Genomic DNA, 19,900 nt, shown 5'->3' on the forward strand with positions numbered 1-19,900 from the left:
ATAAACTCTAATCTTCTCGCAGTTTTCAGCATAACATTCTGTATTTTATTTTACAAGAACTGAATGAGTATCATGGTTCTTGATCGTAAATTGTGTCGTCCAACTGCAAATCACTGTTTTTGGATGTTTCTGCATACATTTTTCTATATAAACTTCCAACGAGTTTAGCACTGCCCAAACGTTGACCGATTTGGCTGAAATTTTGTCCAGAGCATCAGGGCATCAAATAGAACCGAATAAGAGGGCGGCCCATCAAAATATTTTAAAAAGTGTTTTTTGAGCCACCCTAATATACACACGTACATATATACACACATAAACAGACTTATATATATCATACATAAATACGCACACGATTTTTATTATATAGTATGTATCTATATTATTTGAAGCGTTTGGTACGGGAGGTCCACGCTTTCTTCCTTTCCCCTCGATTCCAAGCTATTAAGTGACTTTACACCGAAAAAATTCTTTATATTGAATATATTTGTCGCAAACATAAATTTTTGCAATCTGGCGACCCAAATACGTATATGAAATTTGTACCCACACATAAATTCAATAACTGTATATTAGAGACCACACATACATTTTATTTGATTATAGATTATATTTGTACTTCGCGTGGAGAGTGTTTATGTGTGCACTAATCAGAATCATGAATTAAATTAATGGATTTTTGCCAATAAAAATGTGTGGAATTTTTGTAGTGTAGGTATTCCTGAAGTCGCTCAATATCTAGGAGTCATCTCTGCGGTACATACTGCGTAGTTGGCCTGTCCATATGGAAAGAAAAATGACGGAATTCAGAAACCGTCATTTTCCAGGATGCTTTCAAGTATTGGCTACGCAAGTATGAGATTAGATTAGATTAGGAGGTTCCTCCAGGATTTCGTCTGAAGGTTCCTCAGTTTTTTGACCAGAATTTTTATTCAGGAATTTATCCGGAAGCTCCTCCAAGATGTCGTCCGGAAGTTCATCCAGAATTCAAGCTTGAAGTTTCTTCAGGATGTCGTTCGGAAGTTACTCTACGAATTCAAACAAAAATTCCTCCAGGATTTCATCCGGTAGTTCCTCCGGCATTTCGTTTTGAAATTTCTCCAAGATTTATTCCATAAATTTGTCCATAAGTTCCTCCAGAATGTTGTCCAGAAGTTCCTCCAGGATTTTGTTAAGTTCCTCTAGGACTTTGTCATAAAGTTTCTCCAGGATTTCGTCCGAAGTTTTTGTCAGGATTTCGCCTAGATGTTCATCCAGGAATTCTTCCAAAAGTTCCTCCAGGATTTCATCCGCAGGTTTTTTCGGGATTTCGTTTGAAAGTTCCTCCAGTATTTCGTTCGGTTCGTTGAATTCCTTTAGAATTTCAAAAGAAAATTCCTTCAGGATTTCATGTGGAAGTTCTTCCGGCTTTTCGTTTGGAAGTTTCTCCGGGTTTTCGTTTGGAAGTCCCTCCAGGATTTCGTGTGGAAGTTCCTCCAGAATGTTGTCCAGAAGTTCATCCAGGATTTCATTTGGAAGTTCCTCCAGGATTTTGTCTGGAGTTCTTCTAGGATTTCGTTAAGGAGTTCCTCCAGGATTTTTTTTCCTAAAGTTTCTTCAGGATTTCGTCCGAACATTTCTCAAGATTTTGAACGGAAGTTTCTCCAGGATTTTGTCAGGATGTTCCTTCAGAATTTAGTTCGAAAGTTCCTCCAGTTTTTCTTCCAAAATTTCCTCCTGGATTTCGTCCGGAAGATCCTCCAGGATGTCGTCCGGAAGTTTTGTTAGGATTTCGTCTGAAAGTTCTTCCATGATTTCGTCCAGGAGTCCCTCCAAAATTTCGTTTTGAAGTTCCTTCAGGATGTCGTTCGGAACTTTCTTCAGGATTTCGTCCATAAGTTCCTCCAGGATATCGTGTGGAAGTTCCTTCAGAATGTTGTCCAAGGATTTCGACTGGAAGTTCATCCAGGAATTCCTTTAAAAGTTCCTCTGGGATCTCATCCGCAAGTTTCTTCGGGATTTCGTCCGGAAGTTCCTCCAGGATTTCGTCCGTAAGTTCCTCCAGGATTTCGCCTGGAAATTTCATTTCATTCGTCTGTAAGTTCCTCCAGGATTTCGTTCAGAAGTTCCTCCAGGATGTCATCAGGAAGTTCCTCCAGGATTTCGTCTGGAAGTTCCTGCAGGATTTCGTCCGGGAGTTTCTCAGGGATGTCGTCCGGAAGATCCTCCAGGATTTCGTGCGAAAGTTCCTTCTAGATTTCGTCCGGAAATCCTCCAAGATGTCGTCTGGAAGTTCCGTAAGTATTTCGCCTGGAACTTCCTCCAGGATTTCGTCCAGAAATCCCTGCAGTATTTGTCCTGTTCCTCCAGGATTTCATCGAAAAGGTCTTTCAGGAATTTCCCTGGAAGTTCCTTCAAAAATTTCGTCCGGAGATTCCTCCGAAAGTTCCTCTCAGAATTCTTCGAAATCTCTACAAAATTTCTATCAAAATTTCTTTAGGAATTTTCTGGAAAGTTTGTCCAGGAATCCCTTGATAAGTTCTGCAGGGAGCTCGTCCGAAGGTCTTTTAGATAAATACTCCGAAGATTATTGCAGGAATTCTACCAGAAGTTCCTGAAGTAATTCCTCCTAATTTTCGTTAAAATTTTCTGTAGAGCTCCGGTATTCTATAGAATATATTATGATATTTCACTATGAATTCCTCCAGAAACTTACCTGCTGGTTATTAAGATTTTTACCGTATATTCTTCTAGAACCAGCTTTATATATTTGTAGTTCTCCCGGCAATCCACATTAATATTCCCCCAGAAATTTATTTAAGGTATACTCCTAAAAATCCTTCAGGAACTGCTCCGGTATATTTCTTCAGACGGAAAGCATAATAAATTTTTGTGGGATTCTTCGAAAGTGTTCCTTAAATATTTTATAAATCAAGACCGTCCTGAAGGATTTCTTGAAAAAGTCCTTGAGGAAATTCGCGAATGAATTTCTGGTTAAAAACCCTATGAATTTTATAAACTTCTGGATTAATTCATGGGCGAATTTTCTAATAAATATCTGAATACATAATTGCACAATAAACTTCATGGAGTTACTTCCGTTGCGTTGTAACGGAGTATTTTGTAGATTGCATACTGATAGCTGTCATGTATGTTCTTTATATTTTCTTATTCCAATTGCTTATGGGTTATCATTTGGGATAGAATAGCAACCCAATTGAAGGTCAAAACGATAAAGCATGAAAGATACCATTGCCGGCCACACTGTCAAGGAGTTGGATGGTTGGAAAGGAATATAGTTTAGGGTTATCATCAAAAGCTAATGATAAGTAAACAAACGTTGGGAGTGACTATGCTAAGAAATCTATGTCACTCCATTTATGATTTTTCTGGGATAGGACAAAGCTTATTATTATTATTGTCTTTATTTTAGAGGCTTTCAGCCCTAGGCTGGCTCACCTCTTAGGGACAAAGCTATTAAACTTGCCCTGGCTAAATAGCCTTGGTTTAAGCGCCATTGTTCGCTCTCTGAAACGAGAAAGAAAATAAAATTTATTAAGTTCCCCTTCCCCCTATTTTTTCCATGTGACCAAGCAAATTTAATATTTCAAAAAGGTCCTTACTCACTTTGTTTCCAAAGGTACTCACCATCTCCAAGAGAACTACCTTAATAATACTTCTGTTCCATGATCGTTGTCCAAAGGAGCTAATCCTTCGGTCCGATGACCGTATTTGGTGACACCAACAGTTCAAGACAAAATTTTCAAAATGACTTATCTGCTTTTGTAAACAAAGATTCAAACGACGATTTGACGAATCTGATAGCTCTCTCACGCAAACCAACACTATCAATAGGCAGGGGAAGGATTCCGCTACCTGTTGATGATGTTGGTTTGCGTGGGAGAGCTATCAGATTCGTCAAATAGTCGTTTGAATCTTTGTTTACAAAAGCAGATAAGTCGTTTTGAAAATTTTGTCTTGAGTTGATTCTTACGATGTCATAAATCTGCCCTGACTTGTTCGGTTGAACAGCTGGCATAGCGCTGGATTTGAGATGCACAGGAGGTCTTTTTGACACCTTTGAAATGTAAGCATGGCCATCATCGTTCCACACCATCGTTGTAGTCGTAATTATGTGGGCTAGGATGGTAGTTGCACCCTTCATTCCATCCATGACAGAAGCCGTTGTTTGGTAGTTTGCGTGATGAGCCAATGTTACACTCTTGGCTAGCATTACCTCCTGCTACCTTATTTATAATTGAAAAAAAATGCGTCATTGGCGCTGAAACACGACCTGTGAAAGAAGGTGTGGTAAAAAGAAGCATTCAACGCAGGCTCCGGCGAGATTCGAACTCACGATCTCCTGTTTACTAGACAGGCGCTTTAACCAACTAAGCCACGGCGCCATGTTGTAATACGAATATTATGATATAATTTTGTGCATTCAAGGAAATCATGTTTTGCTGTAATCTAGTGCATGTGGTTGATGAAATGAAATTATAATATCCAGATGCCCAAACGTTCTGTTGAACAACAGAACACAAATCATATTAAATTCTTCGTGCACAAGCAACCTCTCACTGCAAATAATTTTGAAAATTCAACGACGTGTAAAACTGCAGGTTACCCCATCAATCGAATTAACATTCGATATTCAATTAAATTTGATTGAATTTTACAAGCAAGCACCGTTTAAATTTATTTCGATTTAAACGAATAGTGAGATCGATTGAATGTTACGTTTATTTGCATGCTCCAAATATGTGCATGAAAATACACTTAAAATCACAACATATTTTTATCTGTGCTGATTTTGTTATTAATTTGTACAGTTCGCTTGGAAGAATCACGACCAAACAATTCAAAATTTGTCGTGATTTATTTTGAAATACGCTTCGTTTTGTTCCGCCTACAAAAGAGATCCATAAAATTTGACTGCAGTTCCTAGAGCGAGGGCTTATGTTCCGCGTAAACATTCGGTCACTTCCCTTCGCAACGGCAGCATGTACCTACATAGGCATAGTCGTCTATCGATATCAACGCTAATCGTACGTGAAGCAAGAGGCAACGAAAAATATTGATATTATCATTGCTTTACAACACTCGAAAAAGAGCTCATTTACTGCCACTTTGACATGTCGTAAACGGCAACGAAACCATCCACGCATAGCCGAGAGCAGAGCCACACACAAACACACTCCGCACGAATGCCCTCGCCTTTACGTGAGAACAAAAGTGCCTCTGTTAACTTTATTAATTCTAATCCATAAAGCAGTCCGAAAATAAAATGCTTGCTCTTCATTAGACGGTGCACGGTGACCGGAAGCAGTATACAATTTCGATTTGATCAATTCACTGGACTTGAATCTCGTCACTCCCATTCAACTTACTTGGAAGCAAGTTGAACAACTATCACTTTTGGCAGGTCAATTGAATTCAACTGCGTTAAATAATTCACTTGTCTTTAAACTTAGCGAAAGATATAGATGGGTTCCTGTTACAAAATTTTCGTCAATTTACAAAAAAAATGTCTAACCGTTTTCTCATAGCCGCCACTGTGCCACAGCGACAAACCATCCATATCGCTCATGTAGAACACATCGATGAAATTTTGTTCGCGAGGTTACGGAGCAATGGTCGTCGTTCCAACGGAATAGAGAAGGAAAAAAGCTCATTTAGATTAATTAATTATCTTACGGAATGTGGAAATGTGGCAAAGTGTCATAAATCAATAACTCTCGATTTCGGGCAATCTGTGTCGGCATCGCAGCAGCGATGTCATTTTCGTTTGATAGCCAAACACCACCACCACCACGGATAGTCATAGAAGGGAATAGGGGAACATGTTCGCGGCACAGTGAATGTACTATTTTAAAGCGAGCTGTTTGCTTCTTTGAATGAATGTAGTTTTTCTTTGGTGAACAGGGTTTACCTAGTCTTTGGTCCAGCATTTTCCGTATCTACTTCGTAAAATCTTAAATATATCCGCTCGTTACACACATTGATAACCATTATAATCTACCTATATGACTACCTCTATGTGATGGGAAAAACAGTAAATCGAATCGAATGGATTTGTTAGATATGTAATTAGGCTTTTCTTCAAATTTATTTACTTTTATTTTTCAGATTATTATTGGAAAAAAATTGTAATTTCATAGAATGAAATGTCGTCATGGCATTGTAAAGATATAAGCATCGGTGGTTCAGTGGTAGAATGCTCGCCTGCCACGCGGGCGGCCCGGGTTCGATTCCCGGCCGATGCATCTATTTTTTAATGTAACCCCTCACGTCCTAACTCTAGTTTTTGGTTTTATATTAAAAACATCCTAAAACTACACACCAAATGTTATCTCCATCATCTAGCAATTAGAATTGCTGAACGGTAATCAGCAATTCATTGATTTGCTGGAATTCAGCATTTCATTTGACAGTTAACTAGAATAGACGAATCCAAGTAAAAATAAGAAGAAGACACACGACGGTGTTAACTTTGACAGATCCTACAGGGCAGCATAGAGAGATCATTTTAAAATGCTTCTAATAAATTCTAGACAAAATGTAATTAAAATCTGATTGATGTACGGTACGGAAAAGGTTCTGAATTACATATCAGGAAGCTTATCTCATTTTTTGAATATTTTCCAAAAATGTATCTATTATACAGTTCGGAACTTTTTCCGTATCATACATCAATCAGATTTTAATTACATTTTGTCTAGAATTTATTATAAGCATTTTAAAATGATCTCCCTGTGCTGTCCTGTAGGATCTGTCAAAGTTAACACCGTCGTGTGTCTTCTTCTTATTTTTACTTGGATTCGTCTATACAGCCAAACAAAATACTGAAAATTAATCATCAATTTTATTTCGACCGTTAATGAGCACTTTATTTATTTAATAACTGGGAACCAGCAACCGATAAATATAATTACCTTCTACTGCATAATAAACGCAATTTTTCGATTTCAAATTTTATTTTATGATAACATACTTGATACACAGTATAAGAAAAGTCCAATCCCGTACTGCTTTCCGTTTTTAATAAAATCTCTTCTAGAATTTTTGAGGAGAGTTTGAAAAAAAATGCTTCTCCGTGCAATATTTTTCTAATATCATCCTTCGACTTCTTCTTCTTCATGCAACCTTTAATCGTCAATATACATTGAACATCCATGATCAGCTGACTTAGTGTCAGTGCGTAAGCTTTTCTACAGCAATTCGCAATAAAATTTCAATAAATATCTCTGGGAGAATTTCTGAAGGATTTCCTGGAAGAAATCCTGAATGGGAATCCCATGCGAATTTCGGAAGGAATTCAGTGGAAATATCTGAAGAGTTCTAAAAAAAAATTGTATAGAGTTTGCGAAGTAATATATCTAGTATTCTTTAAAGAACTTCGGGAGGAACTCGCAGGGTAATTTCTGGAGAACTTAGAGGTAGAATTTCTGGGAGAGTTCCCAGTTCCCATTCCTGAACACATTTCCGGAGGTATTCATAAACGGTTCTCCGGGAGAGTTCCTGGAGAAACTCCCAGAAAAGCTCCCAGATGAACCTCCGGAGGAGTTCACGGAGGACTAAAATGGAAGGAGTTCCCGGAGGAACTTCCGGAGGAGTTCCCGGAGGAACTTCCGGAGGAGTTCCCTGAGGAACCTCCGGAGGAGTTCCCTGATGAACCTCCGGAGGAGTTCCCTGAGGAACCTCCGGAGGAGTTCCCTGAGGAACTTCCGGAGGAGTTCCCGAAGGACCTTCCGGAGGTGTTCCCGGAGGACCTTCCGGAGGAGTTCCCGGAGGAACTTCCGGAGGAGTTCCCGGGGGAACTTCCGGAGGAGTTCCCGGGGGAACTTCCGGAGGAGTTCCCGGGGGAACTTCCGGAGGAGCTCCCGGGGGAAGTTCCGGAGGAGTTCCCGGGGGAAGTTCCGGAGGAGTTCCCGGGGGAAGTTCCGGAGGAGTTCCCGGGGGAAGTTCCGGAGGAGTTCCCGGGGGAAGTTCCGGAGCAGTTCAGGGGAAGTTCGGAGGAGTTCAGGGGAAGTTCGGAGGAGTTCAGGGGAAGTTCGGAGGAGTTCCTGGGGAAGTTCGGAGGAGTTCAGGGGAAGTTCGGAGGAGTTCAGGGAAGTTCCGGAGGAGTCCCGGGGGGAAGTTCCGGAGGGGTCCCCGGGGGAACTTCCGGAGGAGTTCGGAGGAACTTCCGGAGGAGTTCCCGGAGGAACTTCCGGAGGAGTTCTGGAGGAACTTCCGGAGGAGTTCGGAGGAACTTCCGGAGGAATTCCCGGAGGAACTTCCGGAGGAGTTGCCGGAGGAACTTCCGGAGGAGTTCCCGGAGGAACTTCCGGAGGAGTTCCCGGAGGAACTTCCGGAGGAGTTCCCGGAGGAACTTCCGGAGGAGTTCCCGGGGGAACTTCCGGAGGAGTTCCCGGGGGAACTTCCGGAGGAGTTCCCGGGGGAACTTCCGGAGGAGTTCCCGGGGGAACTTCCGGAGGAGTTCCCGGGGGAACTTCCGGAGGAGTTCCCGGGGGAACTTCCGGAGGAGTTCCCGGGGGAACTTCCGGAGGAGTTCCCGGGAGAACTTCCGGAAGAGTTCCCGGAGGAACTTCCGGAGGAGTTCCCGGAGGAACTTCCGGAGGAGTTCCCGGAGGAACTTCCGGAGGAGTTCCCGGAGGAACTTCCGGAGGAGTTCCCGGAGGAACTTCCGGAGGAGTTCCCGGAGGAACTTCCGGAGGAGTTCCCGGAGGAACTTCCGGAGGAGTTCCTGGAGGAACTTCCGGAGGAGTTCCCGGAGGAACTTCCGGAGGAGTTCCCGGAGGAACTTCCGGAGGAGTTCCCGGAGGAACTTCCGGCGCAGCTCGCCGCGGATCCGCCGGAGGAGTTCCCGGAGGAACTTCCGGAGGAGTTCCCGGAGGAACTTCCGGAGGAGTTCTCGGAGGAACTTCCGGAGGAGTTCGGAGGAACTTCCGGAGGAGTTCCCGGAGGAACTTCCGGAGGAGTTCGGAGGAACTTCCGGAGGAGTTCGGAGGAACTTCGGAGGAGTTCCTGGAGGAACTTCCGGAGGAGTTCCCGGAGGAACTTCCGGAGGAGTTCGGAGGAACTTCCGGAGGAGTTCCCGGAGGAACTTCCGGAGGAGTTCCCGGAGGAACTTCGGAGGAGTTCCCGGAGGAACTTCCGGAGGAGTTCCTGGAGGAACTTCGGAGGAGTTCCCGGAGGAACTTCCGGAGGAGTTCCCGGAGGAACTTCGGAGGAGTTCCCGGAGGAACTTCGGAGGAGTTCCCGGAGGAACTTCCGGAGGAGTTCCCGGAGGAACTTCCGAAGGAGTTCCCGAAGGAACTTCCGAAGGAGTTCCCGAAGGAACTTCCGAAGGAGTTCCCGAAGGAACTTCCGGAAGGACTTCCGGAGGAGTTCCCGGAGGAACTTCCAGAGGAGTTCCCGTAGGAACTTCCAGAGGAGTTCCCGTAGGAACTTCCAGAGGAGTTCCCGGAGGAACTTTCGGAGGAGATCCCGGAGGAATTCCCTGAGGAGTTCCCGGAGGAACTTCCAGAGGAGTTCCCGGAGGAACTTCCAGAGGAGTTCCCGGAGGAACTTCCAGAGGAGTTCCCGGAGGAACTTGCGGAGGAGTTCCCGGAGGAACTTGCGGAGGAACTTCCGGAGGAATTCCCGGAGGAACTTCCGGAGGAGTTCCCGGAGGAACTTCCGGAGGAGCTCGGAGGAACTTCCGGAGGAGCCAGGAGGAACTTCCGGAGGAGCTCCCGGAGGAACTTCCGGAGGAGCTCCTGGAGGAACTTCCGGAGGAGCTCCGGAGGAACTTCCGGAGGAGCTGGAGGAACTTCCGGAGGAGCTCCCGGAGGAACTTCGGAGGAGCTCCTGGAGGAAGTTCCGGAGGAGCTCCTGGAGGAACTTCCGGAGGAGCTCCGGAGGAGCTCCTGGAGGAACTTCCGGAGGAGCTCGGAGGAACTGGAGGAACTTCCGGAGGAGCTCCCGGAGGAACTTCCGGAGGAGCTCGGAGGAACTGGAGGAGCTCCGGAGGAACTTCGGAGGAGCTCCCGGAGGAACTGGAGGAGCTCCCGGAGGAACTTCGGAGGAGTTCCTGGAGGAACTTCCGGAGGAGTTCGGAGGAACTGGAGAACTTCCGGAGGAACTTCGGAGTTCGGGAACTCGAGGAGTTCCTGGGGAACTTCCGAGGAGTTCAACTTGGAGGAGTTCTGGGGAACTTCCGGAGGAGTTCCGGGGGAACTTCCGGAGGAGTTCGGGGAAGTTCAGGAGTTCGGGGAAGTTCCGAGGAGTTCGGGGAAGTTCGGAGGTTCGGGAACTTCCGGAGGAGTTCCTGGGGAAGTTCCGGAGGAGTTCGGGGAAGTTCCGAGGAGTTCGGGGAAGTTCCGGAGGAGTTCGGAGGAACTTCCGGAGGAGTTCCCGGAGGAACTTCGGAGGAGTTCCTGGGGAACTTCCGGAGGAGTTCGGGGAACTTCGGAGGAGTTCCCGGAGGAACTTCGGAGGAGTTCCGGAGGAACTTCGGAGGAGGTTCCCGGAGGAACTTCCGGAGGAGTTCGGAGGAACTTCGGAGGAGTTCGGAGGAACCGGAGGAGTTCCTGGAGGAACTTCCGGAGGAGTTCCCGGAGGAACTTCGGAGGAGTTCCCGAGGAACTTCGGAGGAGTTCGGAGGAACTTCGGAGGAGTTCCCGGAGGAACTTCGGAGGAGTTCCCGGAGGAACTTCCGGAGGAGTTCGGAGGAACTTCCGGAGGAGTTCCCGGAGGAACTTCCGGAGGAGTTCCTGGAGGAACTTCCGGAGGAGTTCCCGGAGGAACTTCCGGAGGAGTTCGGAGGAACTTCGGAGGAGTTCCCGGAGGAACTTCGGAGGAGTTCCCGGAGGAACTTCGGAGGAGTTCCCGGAGGAACTTCCGGAGGAGTTCCCGGAGGAACTTCGGAGGAGTTCCTGGAGGAACTTCCGGAGGAGTTCGGAGGAACTTCCGGAGGAGTTCCCGGAGGAACTTCGGAGGAGTTCCTGGAGGAACTTCCGGAGGAGTTCCCGGAGGAACTTCGGAGGAGTTCGGAGGAACTTCCGGAGGAGTTCGGAGGAACTTCCGGAGGAGTTCAGGAGGAACTTCGGAGGAGTTCCCGGAGGAACTTCCGGAGGAGTTCCAGGAGGAACTTCCGGAGGAGTTCCCGGAGGAACTTCGGAGGAGTTCCCGGAGGAACTTCCGGAGGAGTTCCCGGAGGAACTTCCGGAGGAGTTCCCGGAGGAACTTCCGGAGGAGTTCGGAGGAACTTCCGGAGGAGTTCCCGGAGGAACTTCCGGAGGAGTTCGGAGGAACTTCGGAGGAGCTTCGGAGGAACTTCCGGAGGAGTTCCCGGAGGAACTTCCGGAGGAGTTCCGGAGGAACTTCCGGAGGAGTTCAGGAGGAACTTCCGGAGGAGTTCGGAGGAACTTCCGGAGGAGTTCCCGGAGGAACTTCCGGAGGAGTGGAGAACTTCCGGAGCTCGGAGGAACTTCGGAGGAACTCCAGGAGGAGTTCCCGGAGGAACTCGGAGGAGTTCCAGGAGGAACTTCCGGAGGAGTTCCCGGAGGAACTGGAGGAGCTCAGGAACTTCGGAGGAGCTCCCGGAGGAACTTCCGGAGGAGCTCCCGGAGGAACTTCCGGAGGAGTTCCCGGAGGAACTTCCGGAGGAGTTCCAGGAGGAACTTCCGGAGGAGTTCCCGGAGGAACGTCCGGAGGAGTTCCTGGAGGAACTTCCGAGGAGTTCCTGAGGAACTCGGAGGAGTTCCCGGAGGAACTTCCGGAGGAGTTCCTGGAGGAACTTCCGGAGGAGTTCCCGGAGGAACTTCCGGAGGAGTTCCCGGAGGAACTTCGGAGGAGTTCCTGGAGGAACTTCGGAGGAGTTCCCGGAGGAACTTCCGGAGGAGTTCCTGGAGGAACTTGGAGGAGTTCCCGGAGGAACTTCCGGAGGAGTTCCGGAGGAACTTCCGGAGGAGTTCCCGGAGGAACTTCCGGAGGAGTTCCCGGAGGAACTCGGAGGAGTTCAGGAACTTCGGAGGAGTTCCTGAGGAACTTCGGAGGTTCGGAGGAACTTCGGAGGAGTTCCGGAGGAACTTCCGGAGGAGTTCAGGAACTTCGGAGGAGTTCCCGGAGGAACTTCCGGAGGAGTTCGGAGGAACTTCCGGAGGAGTTCCTGGAGGAACTTCCGGAGGAGTTCCCGGAGGAACTTCCGGAGGAGTTCTGGAGGAACTTCGGAGGAGTTCGGAGGAACTTCCGGAGGAGTTCGGAGGAACTTCGGAGGAGTTCCCGGAGGAACTTCCGGAGGAGTTCCTGGAGGAACTTCCGGAGGAGTTCAGGAGGAACTTCGGAGGTTCCCGGAGGAACTTCGGAGGAGGAGTTCGGAGGAACTTCCGGAGGAGTTCCTGGAGGAACGGAGGAGTTCGGAGGAACTGGAGGAGTTCCCGGAGGAACTTCGGAGGAGTTCGGAGGAACTCGGAGGAGTTCCCGGAGGAACTTCGGAGGAGTTCGGAGGAGGAACTTCCGGAGGTTCGGAGGAACTTCCGGAGGAGTTGGAGGAACTTCGGAGGAGTCTGGAGGAACTTCCGGAGGAGTTCCCGGAGGAACTTCGGAGGAGTTCCTGGAGGAACTTCCGGAGGAGTTCCCGGAGGAACTTCGGAGGAGTTCCCGGAGGAACTTCGGAGGAACTTCCGGAGGAGTTCCCGGAGGAACTTCCGGAGGAGTTCGGAGGAGTTCGGAGGAACTTCGGAGGAGTTCGGAGGAACTTCGGAGGAGTTCCCGGAGGAACTTCCGGAGGAGTTCCCGGAGGAACTTCGGAGGAGTTCGGAGGAACTTCCGGAGGAGTTCGGAGGAACTTCGGAGGAGTTCCCGGAGGAACTTCGGAGGAGTTCCCGGAGGAACTTCGGAGGAGTTCCCGGAGGAACTTCCGGAGGAGTTCCCGGAGGAACTTCCGGAGGAGTTCCTGGAGGAACTTCGGAGGAGTTCGGAGGAACTTCCGGAGGAGTTCCCGGAGGAACTTCGGAGGAGTTCCCGGAGGAACTTCCGGAGGAGTTCGGAGGAACTTCGGAGGAGTTCCCGGAGGAACTTCGGAGGAGTTCGGAGGAACTTCCGGAGGAGTTCCCGGAGGAACTTCCGGAGGAGTTCCCGGAGGAACTTCCGGAGGAGTTCCCGGAGGAACTTCGGAGGAGTTCCCGGAGGAACTTCCGGAGGAGTTCGGAGGAACTTCCGGAGGAGTTCCCGGAGGAACTTCCGGAGGAGTTCCCGGAGGAACTTCTGGAGGAGTTCCCGGAGGAACTTCCGGAGGAGTTCCCGGAGGAACTTCCGGAGGAGTTCCCGGAGGAACTTCCGGAGGAGTTCCCGGAGGAACTTCAGGAGGAGTTCCCGGAGAAACTTCCGGAGGAGTTCCCGGAGGAACTTCCGGAGGAGCTCCCGGAGGAACTTCCGGAGGAGCTCCCGGGGGAACTTCCGGAGGAGCTCCCGGGGGAACTTCCGGAGGAGCTCCCGGAGGAACTTCCGGAGGAGCTCCCGGAGGAACTTCCGGAGGAGTTCCCGGAGGAACTTCCTGAGGATCTCCCGGAGGAACTTCGGAGGAGCTCGGAGCTCCGGAGGAACTTCCGGAGGAGCTCCGGAGGAACTCGGAGGAGCTCCTGGAGGAACTTCCGGAGGAGCTCCTGGAGGAACTTCGGAGGAGCTCCCGGAGGAACTTCCGGAGGAGCTCCTGGAGGAACTTCCGGAGGAGTTCCTGGAGGAACTTCGGAGGAGTTCCCGGAGGAACTTCCGGAGGAGTTCCCTGGGGGAACTTCCGGAGGGAGTCCGGGAGGAACTTCCGGAGGAGTTCCTGAGGAACTTCCGGAGGAGTTCCCGGAGGAACTTCCGGAGGAGTTCCTGGAGGAACTTCCGGAGGAGTTCCTGGAGGAACTTCCGGAGGAGTTCGGAGGAACTTCCGGAGGAGTTCCTCGGAGGAACTTCCGGAGGAGCTCGGAGGAACTTCCGGAGGAGTTCCTGGAGGAACTTCCGGAGGAGTTCCTGGAGGAACTTCCGGAGGAGTTCCTGGAGGAACTTCCGGAGGAGTTCCCGGAGGAACTTCCGGAGGAGTTCCCGGAGGAACTTCCGGAGGAGTTCCCGGAGGAACTTCCGGAGGAGTTCCTGAGAGGAACTTCCGGAGGAGTTCCTGGAGGAACTTCCGGAGGAGTTCCCGGAGGAACTCCGGAGGAGTTCCTGGAGGAACTTCCGGAGGGGTTCCCGGAGGAACTTCCGGAGGAGTTCCCGGAGGAACTTCCGGAGGAGTTCCTGAGGAACTTCCGGAGGAGTTCCCGGAGGAACTTCCGGAGGAGTTCCCGGAGGAACTTCCGAGGAGTTCCCGGAGGAACTTCCGGAGGAGTTCGGAGGAACTTCCGGAGGAGTTCCCGGAGGAACTTCCGGAGGAGTTCCCGGAGGAACTTCCGGAGGAGTTCCCGGAGGAACTTCCGGAGGAGTTCCCGGAGGAACTTCCGGAGGAGTTCCCGGAGGAACTTCGGAGGAGTTCGGAGGAACTTCCGGAGGAGTTCCCGGAGGAACTTCCGGAGGAGTTCCCGGAGGAACTTCCGGAGGAGTTCGGAGGAACTTCCGGAGGAGTTCCCGGAGGAACTTCCGGAGGAGTTCCTGGAGGAACTTCCGGAGGAGTTCCCGGAGGAACTTCGGAGGAGTTCGGAGGAACTTCCGGAGGAGTTCCCGGAGGAACTTCCGGAGGAGTTCCCGGAGGAACTTCCGGAGGAGTTCGGAGGAACTTCCGGAGGAGTTCGGACTTCGGAGGAGTTCCTGGAGGAACTTCCGGAGGAGTTCCCGGAGGAACTTCCGGAGGAGTTCCCGGAGGAACTTCGGAGGAGGAACTTCCGGAGGAGCCCGGAGGAACTTCCTGGAGGACTTCCGGAGGAGCTCCTGGAGGAACTGGAGGAGGAACTTCCGGAGGAGCTCGGAGGAACTTCCGGAGGAGCTCCCGGAGGAACTTCCGGAGGAGCTCCCGGAGGAACTTCGGAGGAGCTCCCGGAGGAACTTCCGGAGGAGCTCCGGAGGAACTTCCGGAGGAGCTCCCGGAGGAACTCGGAGGAGCTTCCCGGAGGAACTTCCGGAGGAGTTCCCTGGAGGAACTTCCGGAGGAGGCTGGAGGAACTTCCGGAGGAGTTCCCGGAGGAACTTCCGGAGGAGTTCCCGGAGGAACTTCCGGAGGAGCCTGGAGGAACTTCGGAGGAGTTCCTGGAGGAACTTCCGGAGGAGTTCCCGGAGGAACTCCGGAGGAGTTCCCGGAGGAACTCGGAGGAGCTTCCTGGAGGAACTGGAGGAGTTCCCGGAGGAACTTCCGGAGGAGTTCCCGGAGGAACTCGGAGGAGTTCCTGGAGGAACTTCCGGAGGAGTTCCCGGAGGAACTTCCGGAGGAGTTCCCGGAGGAACTTCCGGAGGAGTTCCCGGAGGAACTTCCGGAGGAGTTCCCGGAGGAACTTCCGGAGGAGTTCCCGGAGGAACTTCCGGAGGAGTTCCCGGAGGAACTTCCGGAGGAGTTCCCGGAGGAACTTCGGAGGAGTTCGGAGGAACTGGAGGAGTTCTTCGGAGGAGTTCCGGAGGAACTTCGGAGGAGGAGGAAGTTCGGAGGAACTTCCGGAGGACTTCGGAGGAGTTCCTGAGTTCCGGAGGAGGAACTCCGGAGGAGTTCCCGGAGGAACTTCCGGAGGAGTTCGGAGGAACTTCCGGAGGAGTTCGGAGGAACGGAGGAGGAACTTCCGGAGGAGTTCGGAGGAACTTCGGAGGAGTTCGGAGGAACTTCGGAGGAGTTCCCGGAGGAACTTCGGAGGAGTTCCTGGAGGAACTTCCGGAGGAGTTCCCGGAGGAACTTCCGGAGGAGGAGGAACTTCCGGAGGAGTTCCCGGAGGAACTTCCGGAGGAGTTCAGGAGGAACTCGGAGGAGTTCCCGGAGGAACTTCGGAGGAGTTCCTGGAGGAACTTCCGGAGGCTTCGGAGGAACTTCCGGAAGAACTCCTGGAGGAACTTTCGGAGGGACTCCAGAAGGAACTTCGGAAAGAACTACTGGAGGAACTTCCGGAGGAACTTCAGGAGGAACTTCAGGAGGAACTTCCAGAGGAACTCCCGGAGGAGCTCCCGGAGGAGCTTCCGGAGGAGCTCCCGGAGGAGCTTCCGCAGGAACTTCCGAAGGAGCTCCCGGAGGAACTTTCTGAAGAGCTCCCAGAGGAGCTCCCGGAGAAGCTGCTGGAGGAACTTCCGGAGGAGCTCTTGGAGGAACTTCCGGAGGAGCTCCCGGAGGAACTTCCAGAGGAGCTACCGGAGGAAGTTCCAGAGGAGCTCCCGGAGGAACTTCCAGAGGAGCTCCCGGAGGAACTGGAGGAGTTCCGGAGGAACTGGAGGAGTTCGGAGGAACTTCCGGAGGAGTTCGGAGGAACTTCCGGAGGAGTTCCCGGAGGAACTTCCGGAGGAGTTCCCGGAGGAACTTCCGGAGGAGTTCCCGGAGGAACTTCCGGAGGAGTTCCCGGAGGAACTTCGGAGGAGTTCGGAGGAACTTCCGGAGGAGTTCGGAGGAACTTCCGGAGGAGTTCCCGGAGGAACTTCGGAGGAGTTCCCGGAGGAACTTCGGAGGAGTTCCCGGAGGAACTTCGGAGGAGTTCGGAGGAACTTCCGGAGGAGTTCCCGGAGGAACTTCGGAGGAGTTCGGAGGAACTTCGGAGGAGTTCCTGGAGGAACTTCGGAGGAGTTCCCGGAGGAACTTCCGGAGGAGTTCGGAGGAACTTCCGGAGGAGTTCCTGGAGGAACTTCCGGAGGAGTTCCCGGAGGAACTTCCGGAGGAGTTCCCGGAGGAACTTCCGGAGGAGTTCGGAGGAACTTCCGGAGGAGCTCCCGGAGGAACTTCCGGAGGAGCTCCCGGAGGAACTTCCGGAGGAGCTCCTGGAGGAACTTCCGGAGGAGCTCGGAGGAACTTCCGGAGGAGCTCCCGGAGGAACTTCGGAGGAGCTGGAGGAACTTCCGGAGGAGCTCCGGAGGAACTTCCGGAGGAGCTCGGAGGAACTTCCGGAGGAGCTTCGGAGGAACTTCCGGAGGAGCTCCTGAGGAACTTCCGGAGGAGCTCCGGAGGAACTTCCGGAGGAGTTCCCGGAGGAACTTCCGGAGGAGTTCCCGGAGGAACTTCCGGAGGAGCTCCCGGAGGAACTTCCGGAGGAGCTCCCGGAGGAACTTCCGGAGGAGCTCCCGGAGGAACTTCCGGAGGAGCTCCCGGAGGAACTTCCGGAGGAGCTCCCGGAGGAACTTCCGGAGGAGCTCCCGGAGGAACTTCCGGAGGAGCTCCCGGAGGAACTTCCGGAGGAACTTCCGGAGGAGTTCCCGGAGGAACTTCCGGAGGAGTTCCCGGAGGAACTTCCGGAGGAGTTCCCGGAGGAACTTCCGGAGGAGTTCCCGGAGGAACTTCCGGAGGAGTTCCCGGAGGAACTTCCGGAGGAGTTCCCGGAGGAACTTCCGGAGGAGTTCCCGGAGGAACTTCCGGAGGAGTTCCCGGAGGAACTTCCGGAGGAGTTCCCGGAGGAACTTCCGGAGGAGTTCCCGGAGGAACTTCCGGAGGAGTTCCCGGAGGAACTTCCGGAGGAGTTCCCGGAGGAACTTCCGGAGGAGTTCCCGGAGGAGCTTCCGGAGGAGTTCCCGGAGGAACTTCCGGAGGAGTTCCCGGAGGAACTTCCGGAGGAGTTCCCGGAGGAACTTCCGGAGGAGTTCCCGGAGGAACTTCCGGAGGAGTTCACGGAGGAACTTCCGGAGGAGTTCCTGGAGGAACTTCCGGAGGAGTTCCCGGGAGGAACTTCCGGAGGAGTTCGCGGAGGAGCTTCCGGAGGGGTTCCCGGAGGAACTTCGGAGGAGTTCCCGGAGGAACTTCCGGAGGAGTTCCCGGAGGAACTTCCGGAGGAGTTCCCGGAGGAACTTCCGGAGGAGTTCGGAGGAACTTCCGGAGGAGTTCCCGGAGGAACTTCCGGAGGAGTTCCCGGAGGAACTTCCGGAGGAGTTCCTGGAGGAACTTCGGAGGAGTTCCCGGAGGAACTTCCGGAGGAGTTCCCGGAGGAACTTCCGGAGGAGTTCCGGAGGAACTTCCGGAGGAGTTCCCGGAGGAACTTCCGGAGGAGTTCCCGGAGGAACTTCCGGAGGAGTTCACGGAGGAACGTCGGGAGGAGTTCTGGAGGAACTTCCGGAGGAGTTCCCGGAGGAACTTCCGGAGGAGTTCACGGAGGAGTTCCCGGAGGAACTTCCGGAGGAGTTCCCGGAGGAACTTCCGGAGGAGTTCCCGGAGGAACTTCCGGAGGAGTTCCCGGAGGAACTTCCGGAGGAGCTCCCGGAGGAGCTCCCGGAGGAACTTCCGGAGGAGCTCCCGGAGGAACTTCCGGAGGAGCTCCCGGAGGAACTTCCGGAGGAGCTCCCGGAGGAACTTCCGGAGGAGCTCCCGGAGGAACTTCCGGAGGAGCTCCCGGAGGAACTTCCGGAGGAGCTCCCGGAGGAACTTCCGGAGGAGCTCCCGGAGGAACTTCCGGAGGAGCTCCCGGAGGAGCTCCCGGAGGAACTTCCGGAGGAGCTCCCGGAGGAACTTCCGGAGGAGCTCCCGGAGGAACTTCCGGAGGAGCTCCCGGAGGAACTTCCGGAGGAGCTCCCGGAGGAACTTCCGGAGGAGCTCCCGGAGGAACTTCCGGAGGAGCTCCCGGAGGAACTTCCGGAGGAGCTCCCGGAGGAACTTCCGGAGGAGCTCCCGGAGGAACTTCCGGAGGAGCTCCCGGAGGAACTTCCGGAGGAGCTCCCGGAGGAACTTCCGGAGGAGCTCCCGGAGGAACTTCCGGAGGAGCTCCCGGAGGAACTTCCGGAGGAGCTCCCGGAGGAACTTCCGGAGGAGCTCCCGGAGGAACTTCCGGAGGAGTTCCCGGAGGAACTTCCGGAGGAGTTCCCGGAGGAACTTCCGGAGGAGTTCTCGGAGGAACTTCCGGAGGAGTTCCCGGAGGAACTTCCGGAGGAGTTCCCGGAGGAACTTCCGGAGGAGTTCCCGGAGGAACTTCCGGAGGAGTTCCCGGAGGAACTTCCGGAGGAGTTCCCGGAGGAACTTCCGGAGGAGTTCCCGGAGGAACTTCCGGAGGAGTTCCCGGAGGAACTTCCGGAGGAGTTCCCGGAGGAACTTCCGGAGGAGTTCCCGGAGGAACTTCCGGAGGAGTTCCTGGAGGAACTTCCGGAGGAGTTCCCGGAGGAACTTCCGGAGGAGTTCCCGGAGGAACTTCCGGAGGAGTTCCCGGAGGAACTTCCGGAGGAGTTCCCGGAGGAACTTCCGGAGGAGTTCCCGGAGGAACTTCAGAAGTAGTTTCTGAAGGAACTTCCGGAGGAGTTTCAGGATAAATTAGTAACTTTGAGAGTTCTTGGAGTTCCTCCTGGAGGAACTATTGGAGCAATTTCTGAAGGAACTTTCGGAGCAATATATGGAGGAACATTTGGAGAATTTCCTGAAGTAACTCAGGAGAACTATCATTGCTTAAAATAAGCTCACACCCACTTAGGCCGATATTCATCTGTCACGTCACAGCCGATAAAATTTCAATCGTGGCACAGGTATATCTGAATTGCCTTTTTTCACTTGACGGAAATACTTAGCGATTTGGACGTATATTATTTAATTCAAATATTGTTTCATCGATTCCTTAGAATGTAAACGTTTAGGGGAACCTTAATTAATATCGACTGATATTTATCAACTTAGTTTAATAGAAAAGAGTTGAAATGTTCTCAGCACAAAGCTTAAGCACCTGTGAATGCATTTTGTTTTAAACTGAACTGCAATTTTTCCTGCTCACTTGAGAATTAATGGTGGTTATTTAATTTGAAACTAAACTTTATTGTTTGGGAAGTTTAGGTCTACACGATCTCAACAACTCAACGGAATGAAACAAGC

General features: G+C 51.9%; 1 protein-coding gene and 2 non-coding genes across 3 annotated transcripts; 1 reads left to right on the plus strand and 2 right to left on the minus strand.

Annotated features, from left to right (window-relative positions):
• Window positions 1–4,311: 4,311 nt before the first annotated feature.
• Trnat-agu (transfer RNA threonine (anticodon AGU)) lies at window positions 4,312–4,385 on the minus strand. The gene has a single exon. It is a non-coding gene; the product is annotated as a tRNA-Thr (tRNA).
• A 1,789-nt stretch (window positions 4,386–6,174) lies between these two features.
• Trnag-gcc (transfer RNA glycine (anticodon GCC)) lies at window positions 6,175–6,245 on the plus strand. Its single transcript has one exon. It is a non-coding gene; the product is annotated as a tRNA-Gly (tRNA).
• A 12,085-nt stretch (window positions 6,246–18,330) lies between these two features.
• On the minus strand, window positions 18,331–18,999 carry LOC134210487 (secreted protein C-like; the record flags this gene model as incomplete). The annotated part of the gene is made up of 1 exon (XM_062686535.1): window positions 18,331–18,999. A coding segment is annotated over one exon (669 nt), but the record flags the coding sequence as incomplete, so codon positions are not given.
• Between the last annotated feature and the right edge of the window lie 901 nt (window positions 19,000–19,900).

This window comes from Armigeres subalbatus, chromosome 1 (assembly GCF_024139115.2).
Source record: "Armigeres subalbatus isolate Guangzhou_Male chromosome 1, GZ_Asu_2, whole genome shotgun sequence".
Taxonomy (NCBI): Eukaryota; Metazoa; Arthropoda; class Insecta; order Diptera; family Culicidae; genus Armigeres; species Armigeres subalbatus.